At 44.0% G+C, this 24,118-nt stretch overlaps 1 protein-coding gene across 1 annotated transcript in view; it reads right to left on the bottom strand.

Annotated features, from left to right (window-relative positions):
- Positions 1-4,912: 4,912 nt before the first annotated feature.
- LOC147105457 (chloride anion exchanger-like) overlaps positions 4,913-24,118 on the bottom strand; it is a 152,403-nt gene continuing 133,197 nt past the window's right edge. Inside the window, exons 14-21 of the mRNA XM_086009823.1 lie at positions 15,187-15,256; positions 15,002-15,094; positions 14,639-14,734; positions 11,923-12,159; positions 11,222-11,276; positions 10,166-10,311; positions 7,726-7,785; positions 4,913-7,638 (exon numbers count right to left, since the gene is read on the bottom strand). Of these exons, the coding sequence (XP_085865949.1) occupies positions 7,615-7,638; positions 7,726-7,785; positions 10,166-10,311; positions 11,222-11,276; positions 11,923-12,159; positions 14,639-14,734; positions 15,002-15,094; positions 15,187-15,256 (781 nt within the window). The 3' untranslated portion in view covers positions 4,913-7,614. The remainder of the gene's footprint in view (positions 7,639-7,725; positions 7,786-10,165; positions 10,312-11,221; positions 11,277-11,922; positions 12,160-14,638; positions 14,735-15,001; positions 15,095-15,186; positions 15,257-24,118) is intronic.

A 24,118-nucleotide genomic window follows, 5' to 3' on the forward strand; every position in this document is an offset into this window, starting at 1 on the left:
CTCGTTGAGTACAGTAGCAGATTCATCCCGCAGTTTGAAACGCTAACAGAGCCACTGCGACGCCTGGCGAGAAAAGACACACCATTTAAATTTGGATCACAACAGAGACAGTCATTCAGTGCACTCAAGGAAGAGTTGGTCAGAGCCGGCATTTTAGCATATTTTGATAAGGACGCACTAACCAAGGTGATAGCAGATGCCAGTCCTGTAGGTTTAGGCACAGTACTAGTTCAGAACCAACAGGGACAAGAGGTGCCAATATGCTACGTAAGTCGTAGTTTAACAGACTGTGAGAGGAAATACTCTCAAACAGAGAGAGAGGCCTTAGCTCTTGTATGGGCTTGTGAAAGGCTGCATCCATATGTGTATGGCCGAAAATTTAACTTGGTAACTGACCATAAGCCATTACAAGTGATATACGGCCCACACTCTAAACCCTGTGCCTGTATAGAGAGATGGGTACTTAGATTACAGCCGTACGATTTTAAGGTGATGCGCATTCCAGGCAAGCAAAACATTGCAGACCCACTGTCACGATTGCTGGGGGAGACAGCAAAACAGGAGAGACATTCTCATGGCTCAGATGAATACATGAGATTTGTAGCTGTGAGTGCGACACCAAAAGCACTCACTACTAGAGAGGTGGAGGAAGCCTCTGCTACCGACCCAGAGCTGATTGAGGTACGGAAGGCAATCACAAACAGACATTTTGAAAACTGTAAAGCTTATGCAGCAATTGCAAACAAGCTGTGCGTAGTGGCGTACCTAGTTCTTCCGGGAACACGCATCGTGCTACCCACAGTGTTACACGCACGAGCCCTGGTGTTAGCACATGAAGGACACTTGGGAATAGTTGGAACAAAGCAACATCTCAGAACCAAGGTTTGGTGGCCTGGCATGGACAAGGCAGCTGAAAAACACTGTAAAGCGTGCCACGGCTGTCAGATAGTAGTCAGGCCTGACTCACCTGAACCGTTGAGACCAACACCATTACCGGAGGGCCCCTGGCAGGATGTAGCTATAGACTTACTGGGACCCTTGCCATCCAACCACTCCATTCTTGTGGTAGTTGATTATTGTAGTCGCTACTATGAATACGACATCATGACCTCCACAACAACAGAGAAGGTTATTGATAGTTTAGAGTCAATCTTCAGCCGTCATGGTTTGCCAATCACCTGCAAATCTGATAATGGTCCCCAATTCAGATCTGAATTAGTCAAAGAATACTGTGAAAACAACGGGATCAAACACCTGAAACCGACAGCAAAATGGGCTCAGGCTAATGGAGAAGTCGAGTGCCAGAATGCATCGCTGATGAAAAGAATCAGAATTGCTCAGTCAGAAGGACTAAATTGGAAACGTGAACTTAGAAAATATGTGACTGTGTTCAGGAGCATTGACCATGCCACGACAAGAAAGAGCCCGGCAGAGCTGCTCTTTAAACGGAAAATGAGAGGAAAGCTGCCAGACATCACAGAGTCGCGCGCAGACATGGAAGTACGTGACCGAGATGCAGAACAAAAAGGCAAGTCCAAACTGTACGCAGATGAACAGCGGAGAACACAATACTCAGAGGTGGAAGTTGGCGACACGGTGCTGGTATGGCAGGACAAAGTGGACAAGTTCACCAATCCTTTTAATGCCACACCCCACAAAGTTTTGAGTAAAACAGGGAGTCAAGTAGTAGTAGAATCTCCAGACGGAGCACGCTACTCGAGAAACACTACGTTTGTGAAGAAATACAGAACCAATGGACCAAAGGAGACACTCCATGAGCAGGAGGAAACACAAGGAACTGAGGACAGTATAGTAGACTCTGACACACATACCACTGTGACACAGGCAATACCCACTGACACCAACATGTCAGACATACCCAATACAGCCAGACCTCAAAGGGTTAAAAGAAAACCCCAAAGACTATGATTATGTCACAGCATAAACTGTGCGAGAACTGCATGGGTGATGTTAAATGTTTAAACCTGGGAATTATTTAGTTGTGTGGTAAGACACAAGTTGTAAAAAGTTTATAAACCAAATAAGTTATGCAGTGTTATTGTAAGCAACTGTTTGTAAATTGCAAGTTTGTTTCCAAGGAAAAGGGGGATGTCGTGTATTGATTGCGAGTTTAACACCAGTTAATACGGTAATGTAATCTGCATTGCATTATGGGAATTACCCGGGAAAACGGCAGTCAGCCATTTTACACAATAAAGAGAACATCGTAGTTGTAAACCTGTCTGCCTGATTCTATGCTTTAATGCGTTCATACAACACCCCTGGGCAGTGAGTGTCCCCCCTGGGCAGTGAGTGTCCCCCCCAGGCAGTGATTGTCCCCGCCTGGGCAGTGAGTGTCCCCCGGGCAGTGAGTGTCCCCCCTGGGCAGTGAGTGACCCCCTGGGCAGTGAGTGTATCCCCTGGGCAGTGAGTGTACCCCCTGGGCAGTCAGTGTCTCCCCTGGACAGTGAGTGTCCCCCTGGGCAGTGAGTGTCCCCCCTGGGCAGTGAGTGTACCCCCTGGACAGTGAGTGTCCCCCTGGGCAGTGAGTGTACCCCCTGGGCAGTGAGTGTCCCCCCCTGGGCAGTGAGTGTCCCCCTGGGCAGTGAGTGTCCCCTGGGCAGTGAGTGTCCCCCTGGGCAGTGAGTGTCCTCCCGGGCAGTGAGTGTCCCCCCGGGCAGTGAGTGTCCCCCCCCGGGCAGTGAGTGTCCCCCCCTGGGCAGTGAGTGTACCCCCTGGGCAGTGAGTGTACCCCCGGGCAGTGAGTGTACCCCCGGGCAGTGAGTGTCCCCCCGGACAGTGAGTGTTCCCCCTGGGCAGTGAGTGTCCCCCTGGGCAGTGAGTGTACCCCCGGGCAGTGAGTGTCCCCCTGGGCAGTGAGTGTACCCCCGGGCAGTGAGTGTCCCCCTGAGCTGTCAGTTTGCGGGTCTAAGGCTAAGCAACTACTCTGATGGCTGGAGTGACTCACTGCGCAGGCGAGACTGGGTGGTCAGTGTGTGACCTCATTCACTGGGGGGAGGGGTCAGGGTGTGACCTCAGTCACTGGGGGGTGGGGTCAGGCGTGACCTCAGTCACTGGGGGGAGGGGTCAGGGTGTGACCTCAGTCACTGGGGGGAGGGGTCAGGGTGTGACCTGTCACTGGGTGGAGGGGGTCAGGGTGTGACCTCAGTCACTGGGGGGAGGGGTCAGTGTGTAACCTCAGTCACTGGGGGGAGGGGTCAGGGTGTGACCCCAGTCACTGGGGGAGGGGTCAGGGTGTGACCTGTCACTGGGGGGTGGGGTCAGGTGTGACCTGTCACTGGGGGGAGGGGTCAGGGTGCGACCTGTCACTGGGGGGAGGGGTCAGGGTGTGACCTCAGTCACTGGGGGGAGGAGTCAGGTGTGACCTCAGTCACTGGGGGGGCGGGGTCAGGCGTGACCTCAGTCACTGGGGGGAGGGGTCAGGGTGTGACCTGTCACTGGGGGAGAGGTCAGGGTGTGTCCTCAGTCACTGGGGGGCAGGGTCAGGTGTGACCTGTCACTGGGGGGGCAGGGTCAGGTGTGACCTGTCACTGGGGGGAGGGGTCAGTGTGTGCCCTCAGTCACTGGGGGCGGGGTCAGGCGTGACCTCAGTCACTGGGGGGAGGAGTCAGGGTGTGACCTGTCACTGGGGGAGGGGTCAGGGTGTGACCTCAGTCACTGGGGGGCGGGGTCAGGTGTGACCTGTCACTGGGGGGAGGGGTCAGGGTGTGACCTGTCACTGGGGGGAGGGGTCAGGGTGTGACCTGTCACTGGGGGGTGGGGTCAGGTGTGACCTGTCACTGGGGGGAGGGGTCAGGGTGCGACCTGTCACTAGGGGGAGGGGTCAGGGTGTGACCTCAGTCACTGGGGGGAGGAGTCAGGTGTGACCTCAGTCACTGGGGGGGTGGGGTCAGGCGTGACCTCAGTCACTGGGGGGAGGGGTCAGGGTGTGACCTGTCACTGGGGGAGAGGTCAGGGTGTGTCCTCAGTCACTGGGGGGCAGGGTCAGGTGTGACCTGTCACTGGGGGAGGGGTCAGGGTGTGACCTCAGTCACTGGGGGGAGGGGTCAGGGTGTGACCTCAGTCACTGGGGGGAGGAGTCAGGTGTGACCTCAGTCACTGGGGGGAGGGGTCAGGGTGTGACCTGTCACTGGGGGAGGGGTCAGTGTGTGCCCTCAGTCACTGGGGGCGGGGTCAGGCGTGACCTCAGTCACTGGGGGGAGGGGTCAGGGTGTGACCTGTCACTGGGGGAGGGGTCAGGGTGTGACCTCAGTCACTGGGGGAGGGGTCAGGGTGTGACCTCAGTCACTGGGGGGAGGGGTCAGGTGTCTGAATGCGCTTCAATAGTGTGATGCCACATCCGCTGTAATTATATGCACGTTTGTTTTGTATTTGGAGTGTATCTGTGCGACTGGTAAAATATCGGCCGCTAAAACTGTTGCCTCGCCAGGCTGCGCAACCTACATTTTCCGTCCTGGCTACTTTGCCGTGCTCCGACCCCGTGTGTCCCCGGGTTCGGTTTAGATAATATGGCGCGAGGAATAACGCTGCTCAGCTCAGGGTTAGAAACATAGAAACATAGAAGATAGGAGCAGGAGTAGGCCATTCGGCCCTTCGAGCCTGCTCCGCCATTCAACGAGATCATGGCTGATCATCCAAACCCCAGCACCCGGTCCCTACACCGACAGCCATCCCACCCAAGCCCTATCCCCGTAACCCCGTAACCCCATGTATTTAATCCCCCTAACACTAAGGGCCAATTTTTTTTATCATGGCCAATCAACCTAACCCGCACATCTTTGTCCAGAGAGAAACCTTCTTGTTGATTGAACCCATGCAACGCCTCCAATCGCCGCGCGGTCTGCCAATTCACAATGAGTGTTGAGACAGGAACGCGAGAGAAACACGGACAGCGAGTTGTTTAGCCCATCGGCCATTTATTTTTCACCTGCTTGTGTATAACGGATTTCCACTTAGGTCTTTAATAAAACTCAGTTTTAAAGAAAACATATTTTGCCATGATTCAGAAAGCAGACATTGTTTTTTTATAGTGTTCTGTTTACTGAGCGGGAGAAGGTCACTGCAGCGACTGGTCCCATTGCGACGATTGTTCATCTCAACGCTCCTACTACCAGTCGTTACATGAACCAGGTTTGAAAAAATAAAATGCTGGCTCTGTCTTCATTTATTTATTTAAACATATTTTACATTTTTCTGCCCTAATCTATATTTTTTGCTTCTATAATCAAAAAAATCAGATAAACCCAAGATTCTCATCTCTGGTCCCTATAGATTTATTTCCCTTCACCTCTCCCATTAATATAAAGACATCACTTTGTACCCAATCATGGGTGTGAGAAGGTTTATAAACAGTGCACCACTGTACAAAATATCATTTGGATTTCTCCGCATAATTAACAATGCTCCATAACAGCATCGAATGGTCAGAGTAACTACGGGCAGGTGGCTATGGAAATACAGAAACAACGCGTGTCATGATCAGGATCGGGATATGAGAGTAAAACTACTGATAGGAATCCTGAGTGTCACTGGCCAATCACCTCAGAGTGTCACTGGCCAATCACCTCAGAGTGTCACTGGCCAATCACCTCAGAGTGTCACTGGCCAATCACCTCAGAGTGTCACTGGCCAATCACCTCAGAGTGTCACTGGCCAATCACCTCAGAGTGTCACTGGCCAATCACCTCAGAGTGTCACTGGCCAATCACCTCAGAGTGTCACTGGCCAATCACCTCAGAGTGTCACTGGCCAATCACCTCAGAGTGTCACTGGCCAATCACCTCAGAGTGTCACTGGCCAATCACCTCAGAGTGTCACTGGCCAATCACCTCAGAGTGTCACTGGCCAATCACCTCAGAGTGTCACTGGCCAATCACCTCAGAGTGTCACTGGCCAATCACCTCAGAGTGTCACTGGCCAATCACCTCAGAGTGTCACTGGCCAATCACCTCAGAGTTTCCACTGTTCCTGCAGCGTTCCAGCAATTTCATTGGCCAGTAGTCAGCACATGGCTTTTCTATATGACCTAAGAATTTCATTGGCTGCTGGTAGGCATGTGACCAACCTGATTGGTTCTGAGGCCTGTCAGTTAAGTGAGGGGGCGGGGGCAGGAATTCTGAGTGTTTCCATAATCCACTAATGGAGACTGATACCCTTCCTCTCGCCCCAGCCCTCCTTCCACCACAGCACCAGCTGCAGGTTTAACACTTCACACAAGGTGGGAGGTCTTCTGGTCCAGTGTCCCTAAACAACAGTCTCTCCCATCACTAACCCACCGACTCTGCCACTATCACCACACTACTACCTTCACAATCCTGAAACAGCTTTGTGTTTAAGCAAACAGTTGAATGAAAGTAGAATAGATAAATGCAATTAAATTCTATGCAGTTCTTGGGGTGTGGGCGAAATTGACAAACCAGTATTTATTACCCATCCCCGCATCAAGAATGACCCACCGGGGCTGGAGTTACATGTAGACTTGGTAGGGGTGGCAGATTTCATGGCCATTTCCTAGTGCCAGCCACAAATGACCAGAGTTCCACAGAAGAAATCACAGAAACCCCACAGTGCAGATAGAGGCCATTTCAGCCCATCGAGCCTGCACCGACACATATCCCACCCGATCCCCGTAACCCCTACACCAACACATATCCCACCCTATCTCCGTAACCCCACACATTTTAATCCCCCTAACACTAAGGGTCAATTTATCATAGCCAATCAACCTAACCCGCACATCTTTGGATTGTGGGAGGAAACCGGAGCACCCGAAGGAAACCCACGCAAACACAGGGAGAATGTGCAAACTCCACACAGACAGTCACCCGAGGCCGGATTCGAACCCGGGACTCTGGCGCTGTGAGGCAACAGTGCTAACCACTATGCCACCGTGCTGCTGGATTGTTGGATTGAGTTGTTGGATTGAGTTTCACATCTCGCCCTGGTGTCCGTCCTTTGACTTCTGGATTGCTCGTCCTGTACCATAACCACTGGGCTACCATACCCAGAGTCAAAGGTCAAGTAAGGTGATTGGCCAGTTGCTACTAATGGGAATTCCTTCCATAAATTGTTGTTTGTTGATGTGACTAAGCTCACAGTTGCATCCAGTATGTTGTTTTCAGACAGTATTCGAGTGAGGAAGAGTGTAATGTGGGGATACTGAAGTTGGTGTAGATGTTGGAGCAGGAGTAACATTGATGGGAAGAGCGTCAATAGGGCAGATCCAAATTAATGTGTGCAGGACTGAGGCTGAGGCTGAGTCCCCCAGACGCATTCATGAAGAGACTTCACACCATCTGTGACGATGGAACACTGCAGGATACTCGCTGTTACCGGATCTTTGTTTCTGTATTGCTTTATGATGTACAGCGTTGTCACATCTTTGCCTTAAAAATTACAATTATACATTGATCATCCAAAGCTTCAGTATGAACTCAGCATTGCGACAGCATAATGCAGAACAAATTCTGCACAAAAGGGCAACACAAATGAATCTAAAATTATCGACTTTTCTGGATGTGGTTCAGTTTTCAGTACAGTGATGTGTATACTTTCCACATCAGGTTTCTATTCATATTTCAAATACTCAGCCGATCAGAACCGTGTATTCGATTGCACCTGAAAATAAACCAGATAATGGAGCCATTAACTTGACAAAAATAATACTGTCGACTAAACTGGACAAAGGATGTGTTTCCAACTTACCACAGACTCCCTCTTTTTTAACTCTCCTTCGGAATGTAATATTTCCTTAATCTCTTGTACCTACAGGCAATATTAAAAGGGATTGTAATCTGAGCACTCGGAACTGCCATTGTTCCATATTATAAAATGTTTCTGATGTAACAACTACAATCGAGATAACTGAACACAGAGGATTATCACAGTAGCTGTATTCTCTAAAATACCATGTTTCTGCACTTGGTTAGTTAATGGTCTTCTGCACCTGGTTAATTGGTTAGTTAATGGTCTTCTGATGTTACAACAATTAGCTTGCCTCTTTTGTACAAGATATGGATGGAATTGTAAGAGGTGCGTAACAAATGATGGAATGGGGAAAGGCTATTGGTCAATAGACGCTACCCCACTTCCTTAATCTGAGGAAGAATTCTGCATAAATATCCCAAAGAGTGATCCAGGGAAACTCCAGCGTATTGATCCTTCCCCCAATCTCTCGCACTGGAGTTTGAGCTGCTGCTTTTCACAGGAACCACCCTGGGCTTGGAGAACAGGGTCAGCGATTACCTGTCTCTCTAAACCTTTACTTCGATTACCAATCAGATCCTCATATAGCTCTTTTTTGATGGAGTAAATATCTCTTCTCCATTATATTCACTATTCTGTGGGCACACAAATCCTGCATTTTAATTTTAAACCAGTTTCTCTGATTCTGCCCGTACAATCTGTGAGTCACTTTGTAACTTGTTGTATTGATGGACTCGTGTCTTCCAGATCCTTGAGGGCCACGCGGCGGGGCAGGGCACAGAGGGCACGCGGGGGACGGGGCACAGAGTGCACGCGGGGGGGTAGGGCACAGAGTGCACGCGGGGGGGTAGGGCACAGAGTGCACGCGGGGGGGTAGGGCACAGAGTGCACGCGGGGGGGTAGGGCACAGAGTGCACGCGGGGGGGTAGGGCACAGAGTGCACGCGGGGGGGTAGGGCACAGAGTGCACGCGGGGGGGTAGGGCACAGAGAGTACGCGGGGGGCGGGGCACAGAGAGTACGCGGGGGGCGGGGCACAGTGCACGTGGGGGGGTAGGGCACAGAGAGTATGCGGGGGGCGGGGCACAGTGCACGTGGGGGGGTAGGGCACAGAGTGCACGCGGGGAGCGGGGCACAGAGAGTACGCGGGGGGCGGGGCAGGGCACAGAGTGCACGTGGGGGGCGGGGCACAGTGAGTACGCGGGGCGGGCACAGAGGGCATGCAGGGGGGCGGGCACAGAGAGTACGCGGGGGGCGGGGCACAGTGCACGTGGGGGGGTAGGGCACAGAGTGCACGCGGGGAGCGGGGCACAGAGAGTACGCGGGGGCAGGGCACAGTGCACGCGGGGAGCAGGGCACAGAGAGTATGCGGGGGGCGGGGCAGGGCACAGAGTGCACGTGGGGGGCGGGGCACAGTGAGTACGCGGGGCGGGCACAGAGGGCATGCAGGGGGGCGGGCACAGAAGGTACGCGGGGGGCGGGCACAGAGGGCCATGCGGGGCACAGAGGGCATGCGGGGGCGGGGCACAGAGGGGGGTGGGGCGGGGCACAGAGGGCACACGGGGGTCAGGGCACAGAGGGCACGTGGGGGGGCGGGGCACATGGGGGGCGGGGCACAGAGGGCACGCGGGGGCGGGGCACGAATGGCTCGTGGGTGGCGGGGCACAGAGGGCACCCGGGGGGCGTGGCACAGAGGGCACGCGGGGGGGCAGGGCACAGAGGGCACGCGGGGGGGCAGGGCACGCAGGGGGGCGGGCCACAGAGAGTACGCGGGGGCGCGGGGCAGGGCACAGAGGGCACGCGGGGGGCGGGGCACAGAGGGCACATGGGGGGGCAGGGCACGCAGGGGGGCGGGCCACAGAGAGTACGCGGGGGCGCAGGGCAGGGCACAGAGGGCACGCGGGGGGTGGGGCACAGAGGGCACGCGGGGGGCAGGGCACACAGGGCACACGGGGGGCGGGGCACGCGGGGGGGCGGGGCACAGAGGGCACGCGGGGGGCGGGTCACAGAGAGCACGCGGGGGCGTGGCACAGAAAGCACGCAGGGGCGGGGCACAGAGGGCACGTGGGGGGCAGGGCACAGAGGGCACACGGGGGTGGGGCACAGAGGGCACGCGGGGAGGTGGGGCACAGAGGGCATGCGGGGGGGCGGGGCACAGAGGGCACGCGGTGGGGGGGCGGGGCACAGAGTGCACGTGGTGGGGGGCGGGGCATAGAAGGCCATGTGGGGCAAGTGACTACATTTAAAAAGCACTGGGAACCGCTGTGGGATGTCCTGAGATCATGAAAGGCACGATATAAATGCAAGTTCTCTCTTTTTTCTACCTTCCCAATTCTAATTGTCCTTTTGTGTACTGTTCCCCAGTATAATCCAAAAAGGGAAGTGGTTTTAAATATCTAATCATGATCCTGGTTCCATTAAGTCATAGAAGTACCAACGTACCTTGTCAGATATGAAGTTCAGAGAATTTCTGGGTTTATGTTTATCTAATATGTAGAGCATAGCATCATGGATTGTAAGGAAGAATAAATTTGGAGTGATTTCATCATCAAAAAATCCACATCTTTCCAATTTTTCCAAGATTAGACCTGAGAGTAAACAAAATAATTACATATTCAAATATTTATAGTTCAAATCTTTAATTTGAGGCAACCTTAAAGATCAAAGACTTAAATCCTTTGCTCGTGATCAGGAATCTGAGTTCCAGTCTCTGGGCTGCGTGCTGCTCAAACTCAAGACTGGGATTCATGGCTGCGTGAGTTTTGTTCCTTGTTATGGAGCTCAAGGTGGTAACTTTGGAACAGGCACCTCATCCCACCTGGACCCTGCCCGCTGGCACTCAGTTACAGGTGAGGAAGAGCTCCACCCAGATCAGCATATCCACTGGTTTAAAAAAATTCATTCACAGGATGTGGGAGTCACTGGCAAGGCCAGCATTTATTGCCCATCACTAGTTGCCCCTTGAGAAGGTGGTGGTGAGCCGCCTTCTTGAACTGCTGCAGACCGTGTGGTAAAGGTGCTCCCACAGTACTGTTAGGGAGGGAGTTCCAGGATTTTGGCCCAGCGACGATGACGGAACGGCGATTTATTTCCAAGTCAGGATGATGTGTGACTTGGAGGGGAACTTGGAGGTGGTGGTGTTCCCAAGCGTCTGCTGCCCTTGTCCTTCTAGGTGGAAGAGGTCGCGGGTTTGGGAGGTGCTGCCGAGGAAGCCTTGGCGAGTTGCTGCAGTGCATCTTGTAGATGGTACACACTGCAGCCACAGTACGCCGGTGGTGGAGGGAGTGAATGTTTAAGGTGGTGGATGGGGTGCCAATCAAGTGGGCTGCTTTGTCCTGGATGGTTTCAAGCTTCCTGAGTGTTGTTGTAATTGAACCCATCCAGGCAAGTGGAGAGTTCCATCACACTCCTGACTTGTGCCTTGAGTAACAAACTCCTGAAATGAGTATTGTCTATTTTTTCAAATACTAGCAAAAGGTTCATGAGAAGGAAACTTACTATCACAAGCAGCGATGTAGATGTCGATCTCAATCCTGACAAGTTCTTTCAAGATCTGTTGAGACAGAGAGAGAGAGCGAAGGAAAGAGAGGTCACTTTCTGTACAATTGATATTCAAAAGTTCAGTAGACTTTTAAATCAATTGTCCTTTCTTCCTAGTTTCTGCAGTAGATGCCTGGAGCAGCTTGGAACATCAGGAATGATGTTTAATTGGGGTGAGATGGTGTATCTACGCTGACGTAATGTAGTTTGGTACACCTTGGCAAATTATTTCAAGTAGGCCGCTCAAAAACTGGTGGAATTTGTTGAGATTGTGGTTCATAAGCCGAGGCAACATGCAGATTTGTGATTCAAGTACGAGTGGCCTCTATTTGTGTAAAGGATCTGATCGGCAGCAGTGGGACCAGGGCTGTTGCTCTCCATGACTCCAGGCTGTGCAATAGAAAATTGTCCTGCTCTCGATTACTGTACGGTGACCCTCCAGGAAAGGTCACTGCGTGGATATTGGGTCCGGACAGAATGGGGCCCTCTCCCTGAATATCATGCCATCAGCATACTTCAACATGAATTCCGTGGACCAAAAGTGACCGTAACTATATCTCAACTGGAATCTCCAGATTAACAAGGAGAAAAAACACTCACTTCTCCAAATTAATAGACTTTGTTAAACATATTATTCTGCAGTTAGAACTGGTTTTTACCGATTTCAAGCCTTTCATAGCAGACACATCCAGGAACGATACTGCAGCAAAGTCGAGGACAATGCTGTGTATTTCCACACTGGGAACGTAAATACTGGCTGGGAGAGGAGAGTTCCAATCTATCCGCAGTGGCAACCCCTTCATATCCGTCGCTTTATCCAACTCATCAATACTGTTGTTATCTTCATTCTCCGAGTCGCTAACATTGCTTCCATCTGTAGTGTGGACATAGCCTTTCTGCACATAAACAAGAATGTGACTGGGTACAGCAGTGTAGTGGATTGGGGTACAATAGTGTCAGGGTTTGGGGTACAATCGTGTAAGGGTTTGGGGTACAATAGTGTAAGGGTTTGGGGTACAATAGTCTCAGGGTTTGGAGTATAGTAGTGTAAGGGTTTGGGGTACCGTGGTGTAAGGGTTTGGGGTACAATAGTGTAAGGGTTTGGGGTACAATAGTGTCGGGGTTTGGGGTACAATAGTGTCAGGGTTTGGGGTACAATAGTGTCAGAGTTTGGGGTGCAGTAGTGTAAGGGTTTGGGGTACAATAGTGTAAGCGTTTGGGGTACGGTGGTGTAAGGGTTTGGGTGCAATTGTGTCAGGGTTTGGGGTACAATAGTGTCAGGGTTTGGGTACAATAGTGTAAGGGTTTGGGGTACAATAGTGTAAAGGTTTGGGGTACAATAGTGTAAGGGTTTGGGGTACAATTGTGTCAGGGTTTAGGGTACACTAGTGTAAGGGTTTGAGGTACAATCGTGTAAGGGTTTGGGGTACAATAGTGTAAGAGTTTGGGGTACAATAGTATAAGGGTTTGGGGTACAATTGTGTCAGGGTTTGGGGTACACTAGTGTAAGGGTTTGAGGTACAATAGTGTAAGGGTTTGGGTACAATTGTGTCAGGGTTTGGGGTACAGTAGTGTAAGGGTTTGGGGTACCGTGGTGTAAGGGTTTGGGGTACCGTAGCGTAAGGGTTTGGGGTACAGTACTGTGAGGGTTTGGGTTACAATAGTACAAGGGTTTGGGGTACAATAATGTAAGGGTTTGGGGTACAGTAGTGTAAGGGTTTGGGGTACAGTACTGTGAGGGTTTGGGGTACAATAGTATAAGGGTTTGGGGTACAATAATGTAAGGGTTTGGGTACAATAATGTAAGGGTTTGAGGTGCGATAGTGTAAGGGTTTGGGGTGCAAGAGTGTAAGGGTTTGGGGTACAGTAGTGTAAGGGTTTGGGGTACAATAGTGTAAGGGTTTGGGTGCAATCGTGTAAGGGTTTGGGTACAGTAGTGTAAGGGTTTGGGGTACAGTAGTGTAAGGGTTTGAGGTACCATAGTGTAAGGGTTTGGGGTAAAATAATGTAAGGGTTTGGGGTGCAATAATGTAAGGGTTTGGGGTACAATAGTGTAAGGGTTTGTGTACAATAGTGTAAGGGTTTGGGTACAGAAATGTAATGGTTTGTGTACACTCGTGTAAGGGTTTGGGTACAGTAGTGTAAGGGTTTGGGTACAGTAGTGTAAGGGTTTGGGGTACAGTAGTGTAAGGGTTTGGGTACAGTAGTGTAAGGGTTTGGGGTACAGTAGTGTAATGGTTTGAGGTACAGTAGTGTAAGGCTTTGGGGTACGGTAGTGTAAGGGTTTGGGTACAGTATTGTAAGAGTTTGGGGTACAGTAGTGTAAGGGTTTGGGGTACAGTAGTGTAAGGGGTTGGGGTACAGTAGTGTAAGGGTTTGGGTACAGTCGTGTAAGGGTTTGGGTACAGTAGTGTAAGGGTTTGGGGTACAGTAGTGTAAGGGTTTGGGTACAGTAATGTAAGGGTTTGGGGTACAGTAGTGTAATGGTTTGGGGTACAGTAGTGTAAGGCTTTGGGGTACGGTAGTGTAAGGGTTTGGGTACAGTAGTGTAAGGGTTTGGGTTACAGTAGTGTAAGGGTTTGGGTACAGTAGTGTAAGGGTTTGGGGTACAGTAGTGTAATGGTTTGGGGTACAATAATGTAAGGGTTTGGGTACAGTAATGTAAGGGTTTGCGGTACAGTAGTGTAAGGGTTTGGGGTACAGTAGTGTAAGGGTTTGGGTACAGTAGTGTAAGGGTTTGGGGTACAGTAGTGTAAGGTTTTGGGTACAGTAGTGTAAGGGTTTGGGGTACAGTAGTGTAAGGGTTTGGGTACAGTAGTGTAAGGGTTTGGGGTACAGTAGTGTAAGGTTTTGGGTACAGTAGTGTAAGGGTTTGGGTACAGTAGTGTAAGGGTTTGGGTACAGTAGTGTAAGGTTTTGGGTACAGTAGTGTAAGGGTTTGGGGTACAGTAGTGTAAGGGTTTGGGGTACAGTAGTGTAAGGGTTTGGGTACAGTAGTGTAAGGGTTTGGGTACAGTAGTGTAAGGGTTTGGGTACAGTAGTGTAAGGGTTTGGGGTACAGTAGTGTAAGGGTTTGGGGTACTGGTTCACTAATGTCCTGACAGGCAGGCACTTCTTATCCATACCATTTACTGAAAAGCACTGAATTTACTTGAAGTTAAGTGTGATTGTTGTTTAACGTTATATTTACGGCAAAAAATCCAAATGAACCGAAAACTGATGTGGTAAAAGATTGAATTGCTGCTGATGATTTCCTGTTGATAGTAGCCCAATTCCCCGCTCTGTGTAGCTGGTAATGGCACTGACTGAGTATGTTTGATATTCGGACCCTCTGTCTGTGCTACACTCGGTTGTTTTATAACTCGAACAACTTACTGATGTGATCATTAACTCTCCTTTTTGCAACATTTTCTTGATCTTCCGCAGGGCTTTATTCCGCTTCCGAAGGATTCGGAGTGGATTTAACCCAATCTAGAGAAAACAGATTTTAAGAAGTTTAGTTAAAGTCCAGAGTTTGAATGGAATCTCACTGTCAGTCCGAGAATTATTTGAATCTTATCAAAACATACTGCATTCGGGATCAATCCAAAACTTTCAGAACTGTTAAATATTCCTTCCAGGGCATTTTTAATTTAACTGAAATTTAAAACAGTAATCATAGAGAATGAAGAAACTTAGAGAAAACAGATTTATATAAACCGCGTAATGTTAGAAGCTGAATGATGAATGGCCACTTACAGCTTCAGTAAGCTTGGTCCGCAGAAAGTCTATATTTGCAAAGAAAATTGGTGATGGGCATCGAAAGATCTTCACTCCCTCGGGCTCGTAAATCTGTAGTGAAAAACAGTAAATTGGTGCATGTACAGACCCATCAAAGAATGAAAACCAGTAGGTGTTGAATGAAGATAAAGTCATTTCCTTACATTGATATAGTCTTTCCTGTTTCTGTAGATGTCCGTTCCACTAATGTTGGCCAACACGGAACACTGTGGACTGAAAATAAAGCAGTGTACTGGTTACTCACTTGTATTGCTTACTCCTTTTTACTAGTTAGAGAGAGAGAGAGATCAATGAGAAGTCTGCAATGAGCCAACTCTCTTTCATAAAACAACTTGTGGATAACTATAAAAAGCTCTGATAAATGTCCAACAAAAATCTATCTGAGCAGTAAATTCAGCCCGTCCTTCCAGGCGTCTTCCCCCGCTTTCTCCAGTCTGCACAATTCTCGTTCCACCTGGACCCCTCCCTCTGGTCTCTTACCTGCTTTTGATCTTTTCATTGGGAGCTGCCAGCGTGACATTGGCCGTCTCAATTTTCTCTGCTCCGTTCACTCACTTTAACCTATCTCCCTCTGAACTTACAACACTCCGTTCTCTCAGGTCTAATACCAACATTGTCATTAAATCTGCTGACAAGGGTGGTGCCGTTGTTGTTTGGCACCCTGTGACATATCGCGACACCCTGGTCCACTCCTCTATCACCCCCAGCACCCCTTCCCCTTCACCCGGCACCTTCCCGTGCAAGCGCAAGAGGTGCAACACCTGTCCTTTTACCTCCCCCCCTTCCCACTGTCCAGGGCCCCAAACACCCCTTCCAGGTGAAACAGTGATTTACTTGTACTTCTTGCAATCTAGTACACTGTATTTGCTGCTCATGAGATGTGGTCTCCTCTACATTGGGGAGACCAAACGCAGATTGGGTGGCTGCTTTGCGGAACACCTCTGTTCAGTCCGTAAGGGTGACCCTGAGCTTCCGGTCGCCTGTCATTTCAATTCACCGTTCCACTCCCACTCTGACCTCTCCGTCCTCGGTCTCCTACACTGTACTAATGAAGCTCAATGGAAGCTCGAGGAACAGCACCTCATCTTTCGATCAGGCACTTTACAGCCTTCCGGACTCAACATTGAGTTCAACAATTTCAGACCATAACCATTGCTCCCATTTTTTCGGACAGCAGGTGCTGTCACCATTTACACCTCCTCTAGACCCATCTTTTGTTTCTTTACTTGCCCCATTACCACCCCCTTTTACCTTGCACTATCATCCCTTTTGTCATTTAATCTCTCCCGCCTTCCACCCTATCACAGACCTTCCCTTTTGTTCTTTCCTCCCCTCCCCCCTTTCCCTGCCCCCACACTTGCTTAAAAACCTGTTACATCTCTAACTTTTTCAGTTCTGACGAAAGGACATTGACCTGAAAAGTTGGGCTGGATTTTGATACTGGAGGCCTGTAGGAGGCGGGACTACAACTTTCGGGGTTGTAGTCCTGCCTCCATCGAGTTGTGGCCAACCCACACGATTTTCACTTGATTGACCTTGTTGAGCCCGCCCAGCGGGCTCAGCAGTCCAACTAAGGGCCACCCGGCAACAGGTGACGTCACAGACAGACATTTCGGGGATCGGGTGGGATTTGTGTCGGTGCAGGCTCGATGGGCCGAAATGGCCTCTATCTGCACTGTGAGGTTTCTGTGATTTCTGTGATTTCATCTGTCAAGAGCTTTTGACAGATGAAATATCAGCGTTTCATGCTGTTTGAAGCTGTCAAACACTGACAATCTGTACTCTAAGTTAATTCCTTCCTCTCAGAATTTAGAGATCTCTCCGGAACAGAAAGCTGAATGCTGCAGATTTTGACAGGTCATGGCCATTCTGCTTTTTGTGCCGGTGAGATGAGGGACTCCCGAGACCTGAAGGAAGGAAGGCTGTAAAGGTAAGTGATGTAAGAAAACTACTCGGCACTTGGTCTAAGCGTTAAACAAGCTTTAATCAACTGTTTTACAACATGGAGGTCTAGTTGTGTTCTTCACTAGTTCCTGTTAAGAATGTCCTGCGCAAGCTGGGCCCGTGCCCGAGTATTTATACTCTCCCTGGACAGCGCCACCCACAGGCCGCTCAGTATTATTTCATCAGTCTTTCTTTCATGAATGACTGATTCATGTCAGTAAGTACATGTAAGTAAAACTTCTTTAAACACTTTACACACACCAAACACACTTACCTCTGCACTCATCCACCCATCACTCACCTGAACACCGGACATCTCGATCCCTCCAAGCCCTTCATCCCGACGGCCCGCTTTGCTAACTTGGCGTGGTTTGCAGCCGTTGGGAATCCCACACTTCACCAATAAAAATAGGGATTAGGCTAAAAACTGCCTGTTAACAGGCAGTTAATTGGCACTAATCCCCTTCCCGCCTCGGGGAGGTGGGTCGCAGCGCAGGTCAGGTACCCACCTCCTTTGAAACTGGCATGGAGGTGGGTTGGGTGCGGGATGGGTTCATGCCCCAAGATTTCAAGATTTTAACCCCCCACATGCCCCCAATCGCACCTCCACGGCTCAATGAAAATCCTGCCCGTTATCTCTGTTTCTCTCTCCACAGATGCTGCCTGACCTGCTGAGTGTTTCCAGAATTTTCTGTTTTTATTTCAGATTTCCAGCATCTGCAGTATTTTTGCTTCTTGCTTATACTGCCGTTAACTCATGATTGAAATGTTCTTGGACAAACTGAAATACTTTATACTGTAGATAGATACTGTAGATAGATACTGTAGATAGATCTGTATATAAATACTGTAGCTAGATACTGTAGATAGATACTGTAGATAGATACTGTAGATATATACTGTATATAAATACTGTATATAGAAACTGTATATAGATACTGTATATAGATACTGTATAAAGAAACTGTATATAGAAACTGTATATAGATACTGTATATAGAAACTGTATATAGATACTGTATATAGATACTGTATATAGATACTGTATATAGAAACTGTATGTAGAAACTGTATATAGAAACTGTAGATAGATACTGTAGATAGATACTGTAGATAGATCTGTATATAAATACTGTAGCTAGATACTGTAGATAGATACTGTAGATATATACTGTATATAGATACTGTATATAGAAACTGTATATAGATACTGTATATAGATACTGTATAAAGAAACTGTATATAGAAACTGTATATAGATACTGTATATAGAAACTGTATATAGATACTGTATATAGATACTGTATATAGAAACTGTATATAGAAAGTGTATATAGATACTGTATATAGAAATTGTAGATAGATACTGTAGATAGATCTGTATATAAATACTGTAGCTAGATACTGTAGATAGATACTGTAGATAGATGCTGTAGATATATACTGTATATAAATACTGTATATAGATACTGTATATAGAAACTGTATATAGATACTGCAGATAGATACTGTATATAGATACTGTATATAGATACTGTAGATAGAAACTGTAGATAGATACTGTAGATAGATACTGTATATAGATACTGTAGATAGATACTGTAGATAGATACTGTATATAGAAACTGTATATAGATACTGTATATAGAAACTGTAGATAGATACTGTAGATAGATCTATATATAAATACTGTAGCTAGATACTGTAGATAGATACTGTAGATATATACTGTATATAAATACTGTATATAGAAACTGTATATAGATACTGTATATAGAAACTGTATATAGATACTGTAGATAGATACTGTAGATAGATACTACATATAGATACTGTATATAGAAACTGTATATAGATACTGTAGATAGATACTGTAGATAGATACTGTATATAGAAGCTGTAGATAGATACTGTATATAGAAACTGTATATAGAAACTGTATATAGAAACTGTATATAGATACTGTATTTAGAAACTGTATATAGATACTGTATATAGAAACTGTATATAGATACTGTAGATAGAAACTGTAGATAGATACTGTAGATAGATACTGTATATATATACTGTATATAGATACTGTATATAGATACTGTAGATAGATACTGTAGATATATACTGTAGATAGATACTGTATATAGATACTGTATATAGATACTGTAGATAGAAACTGTAGATAGATACTGTAGATAGATACTGTATATATATACTGTAGATAGATACTGTAGATAGATACTGTATATAGATACTGTAGATAGATACTGTAGATAGATACTGTATATAGATACTGTAGATAGATACTGTAGATAGATACTGTATATAGAAACTGTAGATAGATACTGTAGATAGATACTGTATATAGATACTGTATATAGAAACTGTATATAGATACTGTATATAGATCCTGTATATAGAAACTGTATATAGATACTGTATATAGATATTGTATATAGATACTGTATATAGAAACTGTATATAGATACTGTATATAGAAACTGTATATAGAAACTGTAGATAGATACTGTAGATAGATACTGTAGATAGATCTGTATATAAATATTGTAGCTAGATACTGTAGATAGATACTGTAGATAGATACTGTAGATATATACTGTATATGAATACTGTATATAAAAACTGTATATAGATACTGTATATAGAAACTGTATATAGATACTGTATATAGATACTGCAGATAGATACTGTATATAGATACTGTATATAGATACTGTAGATATATACTGTATATAGATACTGTAGATAGAAACTGTAGATAGATACTGTAGATAGATACTGTAGATAGACACTGTAGATAGGTACTGTATATAGAAACTGTATGTAGAAACTGTATATAGATACTGTATATAGAAACTGTAGATAGATACTGTAGATAGATTTGTATATAAATACTGTAGCTAGATACTGTAGATAGATACTGTAGATATATACTGTATATAAATACTGTATATAGAAACTGTATATAGATACAGTATATAGAAACTATATATAGATACTGTAGATAGATACTGTAGATAGATACTGTATATAGATACTGTATATAGAAACTGTATATAGATGCTGTAGATAGATACTGTAGATAGATACTGTAGATAGAAACTGTAGATAGATACTGTATATAGACACTGTATATACTGTATATAGATACTGTATATAGAAACTGTATATAGAAACTGTATATAGATACTGTATATAGAAACTGTATATAGATACTGTATATAGAAACTGTAGATAGATACTGTAGATAGATACTGTAGATAGATCTGTATATAAATACTGTAGCTAGATACTGTAGATAGATACTGTAGATAGATACTGTAGATATATACTGTAGATAGATACTGTATATAGATACTGTATATAGATACTGTAGATAGAAACTGTAGATAGATACTGTAGATAGATACTGTATATATATACTGTATATAGATACTGTAGATAGATACTGTATATAGATACTGTAGATAGATACTGTAGATAGACACTGTAGATAGATACTCTATATAAATACTGTAGATAGATACTGTATATATATACTCTAGATAGATACTGTATATAGATACTGTATATAGATACTTTATATAGATACTGTATATAGATACTGTAGATATATACGGTATATAGATACTGTAGATAGATACTGTATATAGAAACTGTATATAGATACTGTATATAGAAACTGTATATACATACTGTATATAGATACTGTATATAGAAACTGTATATAGATACTGTAGATAGATACTGTATATAGAAACTGTATATAGATACTGTAGATAGATACTGTATATAGATACTGTAGATAGATACTGTATATAGAAACTGTATATAGATACTGTAGATAGATACTGTATATAGATACTGTAGATAGATACTGTATATATAGATAATGTATATAGATACTGTATATAGAAACTGTAGTTAGATACTGTATATAGATACTGTAGATAGATACTGTAGATAGATACTGTATATAGATACTGTAGATACTGTATATAGATACTGTATATATAGATAATGTAGATAGATATTGTAGATAGATACTGTAGATAGATACTGTAGATACTGTAGATAGATACTGTAGATAGATACTGTATATAGATACTGTAGATACTGTAGATAGATACGGTAGATAGATACTGTAGATAGACACTGTAGACAGATACTGTATATAAATACTGTAGATAGATACTGTAGATAGATACTGTAGATACTGTAGATAGATACTGTAGATAGATACTGTAAATAGATACTGTAGATAGAAACTGTATATAGATACTGTACATAGATACTGTACATAGATACTGTAGATAGATACTGTAAATAGATACTGTAAATAGATACTGTAGATAGATACTGTAAATAGATACTGTAGATAGATACTGTATATAAATACTGTAGATAGATACTGTATATAGATACTGCATATAGATACTGTATATAGAAACTGTAGATGATACTGTAGATAGATACTGTAGATAGATCTGTATATAAATACTGTAGCTAGATACTGTATATAGATACTGTAGATAGATACTGTAGATATATATTGTATATAAATACTGTAGATAGATACTGTATATAGATACTGTAGATAGATACTGTATATAGATACTGCAGATAGATACTGTAGATAGATACTGTAGATAGATACTATAGATACTGTATATAGAAACTGTATATAGAAACTGTATATAAAAACTGTATATAGATACTGTATATAGAAACTGTATATAAATACTGTATATAGAAACTGTATATAGATACTGTATATAGATACTGTATATAGAAACTGTTGATAGATACTGTAGATAGATACTGTAGATAGATCTGTATATAAATACTGTAGCTAGATACTGTATATAGATACTGTAGATAGATACTGTATATAGATACTGTATATAGATACTGTAGATAGATACTGTAGATAGATACTGTATATATACTGTATATAGATACTGTAGATAGATACTGTATATAGAAACTGTATATAGATACTGTAGATAGATACTGTATATAAATACTGTAGATAGATACTGTATATAGATACTGTATATAAATACTGTAGATAGATACTGTATATAGATACTGTAGATAGATACTGTATATAGATACTGTATATAAATACTGTAGATAGATACTGTATATAGATATTGTATATAGATACTTTATATAGATACTGTATATAGATACTGTAGATATATACTGTATATAGATACTGCAGATAGATACTGTATATAGAAACTGTATATAGATACTGTATATAGAAACTATATAGATACTGTATATAGAAACTGTATATAGAAACTGTATATAGATACTGTAGATAGATACTGTATATAGAAACTGTATATAGATACTGTAGATAGATACTGTATATAGAAACTGTATATAGATACTGTAGCTAGATACTGTATATAGATACTGTAGATAGATACTGTATATATAGATAATGTATATAGATACTGTATATAAAAACTGTAGATAGATACTGTAGATAGGTACTGTATATAGATACTGTAGATACTGTATATAGATACTGTATATATAGATAATGTAGATTGATACTGTAGCTAGATACTGTAGATACTGTAGATAAATACTGTAGATAGATACTGTATATAGATACTGTAGATACTGTAGATAGAAACTGTAGATAGATACTGTAGATAGATACCGTATATAGATACTGTAGATAGAAACTGTATATAGATACTGTACATAGATAATGTAGATAGATACTGTAGATAGATACTGTAAATAGATACTGTATATAAATACTGTAGATAGATACTGTATATAGATACTGTATATAAATACTGTAGATAGATACTGTATATAAATACTTTATATAGATACTGTATATAGATACTGTAGATATATACTGTATATAGATACTGTAGATAGATACTGTATATAGAAACTGTATATAGATACTGTATATAGAAACTGTATATAGATACTGTATATAGATACTGTATATAGAAACTGTATATAGATACTGTAGATAGATACTGTATATAGATACTGTAGATAGATACTGTATATAGAAACTGTATATAGATACTGTAGATAGATACGGTATATAGATACTGTAGATAGATACTGTATATATAGATAATGTATATAGATACTGTATATAGAAACTGTAGATAGATACTGTAGATAGATACTGTAGATAGATACTGTAGATAGATACTGTATATAAATACTGTAGATAGATACTGTATATAGATACTGCATATAGATACTGTATATAGAAACTGTAGATGATACTGTAGATAGATACTGTAGATAGATCTGTATATAAATACTGTAGCTAGATACTGTATATAGATACTGTAGATAGATACTGTAGATATATATTGTATATAAATACTGTAGATAGATACTGTATATAGATACTGTAGATAGATACTGTATATAGATACTGCAGATAGATACTGTATATAGAAACTGTATATAGAAACTGTATATAGATACCGTATATAGAAACTGTATATAGATACTGTATATAGAAACTGTATATAGATACTGTATATAGATACTGTATATAGAAACTGTAGATAGATACTGTAGATAGACACTGTAGATAGATCTGTATCTAAATACTGTAGCTAGATACTGTATATAGATATTGTAGATAGATACTGTAGATATATACTGTATATAAATACTGTATATAGAAACGGTATATAGATACAGTATATAGATACTGTAGATAGATACTGTAGATAGATACTGTATATAGATACTGTAGATAGAAACTGTAGATAGATACTGTAGATAGATACTGTATATAGATACTGTAGATAGATACTGTAGATAGAAACTGTAGATACTGTATATAGATACTGTAGATAGATACTGTAGATAGATACTGTAGATAGATACTGTATATAGATACTGTAGATAGATACTGTATATAGATACTGTATATAGATACTTTATATAGATACTGTATATAGATACTGTAGATATGTACTGTATATAGATACTGTAGATAGATCACAGAAATCACAGAAACCCCACAGTGCAGATAGAGGCCATTTCAGCCCATCGAGCCTGCACCGACACATATCCCACCCGATCCCCGTAACCCCTAAACCAACA

Source organism: Somniosus microcephalus, chromosome 17 (genome assembly GCF_052327205.1).
Source record: "Somniosus microcephalus isolate GS21.2 chromosome 17, FLI_Smic_1.0, whole genome shotgun sequence".
NCBI lineage: Eukaryota > Metazoa > Chordata > Chondrichthyes > Squaliformes > Somniosidae > Somniosus > Somniosus microcephalus.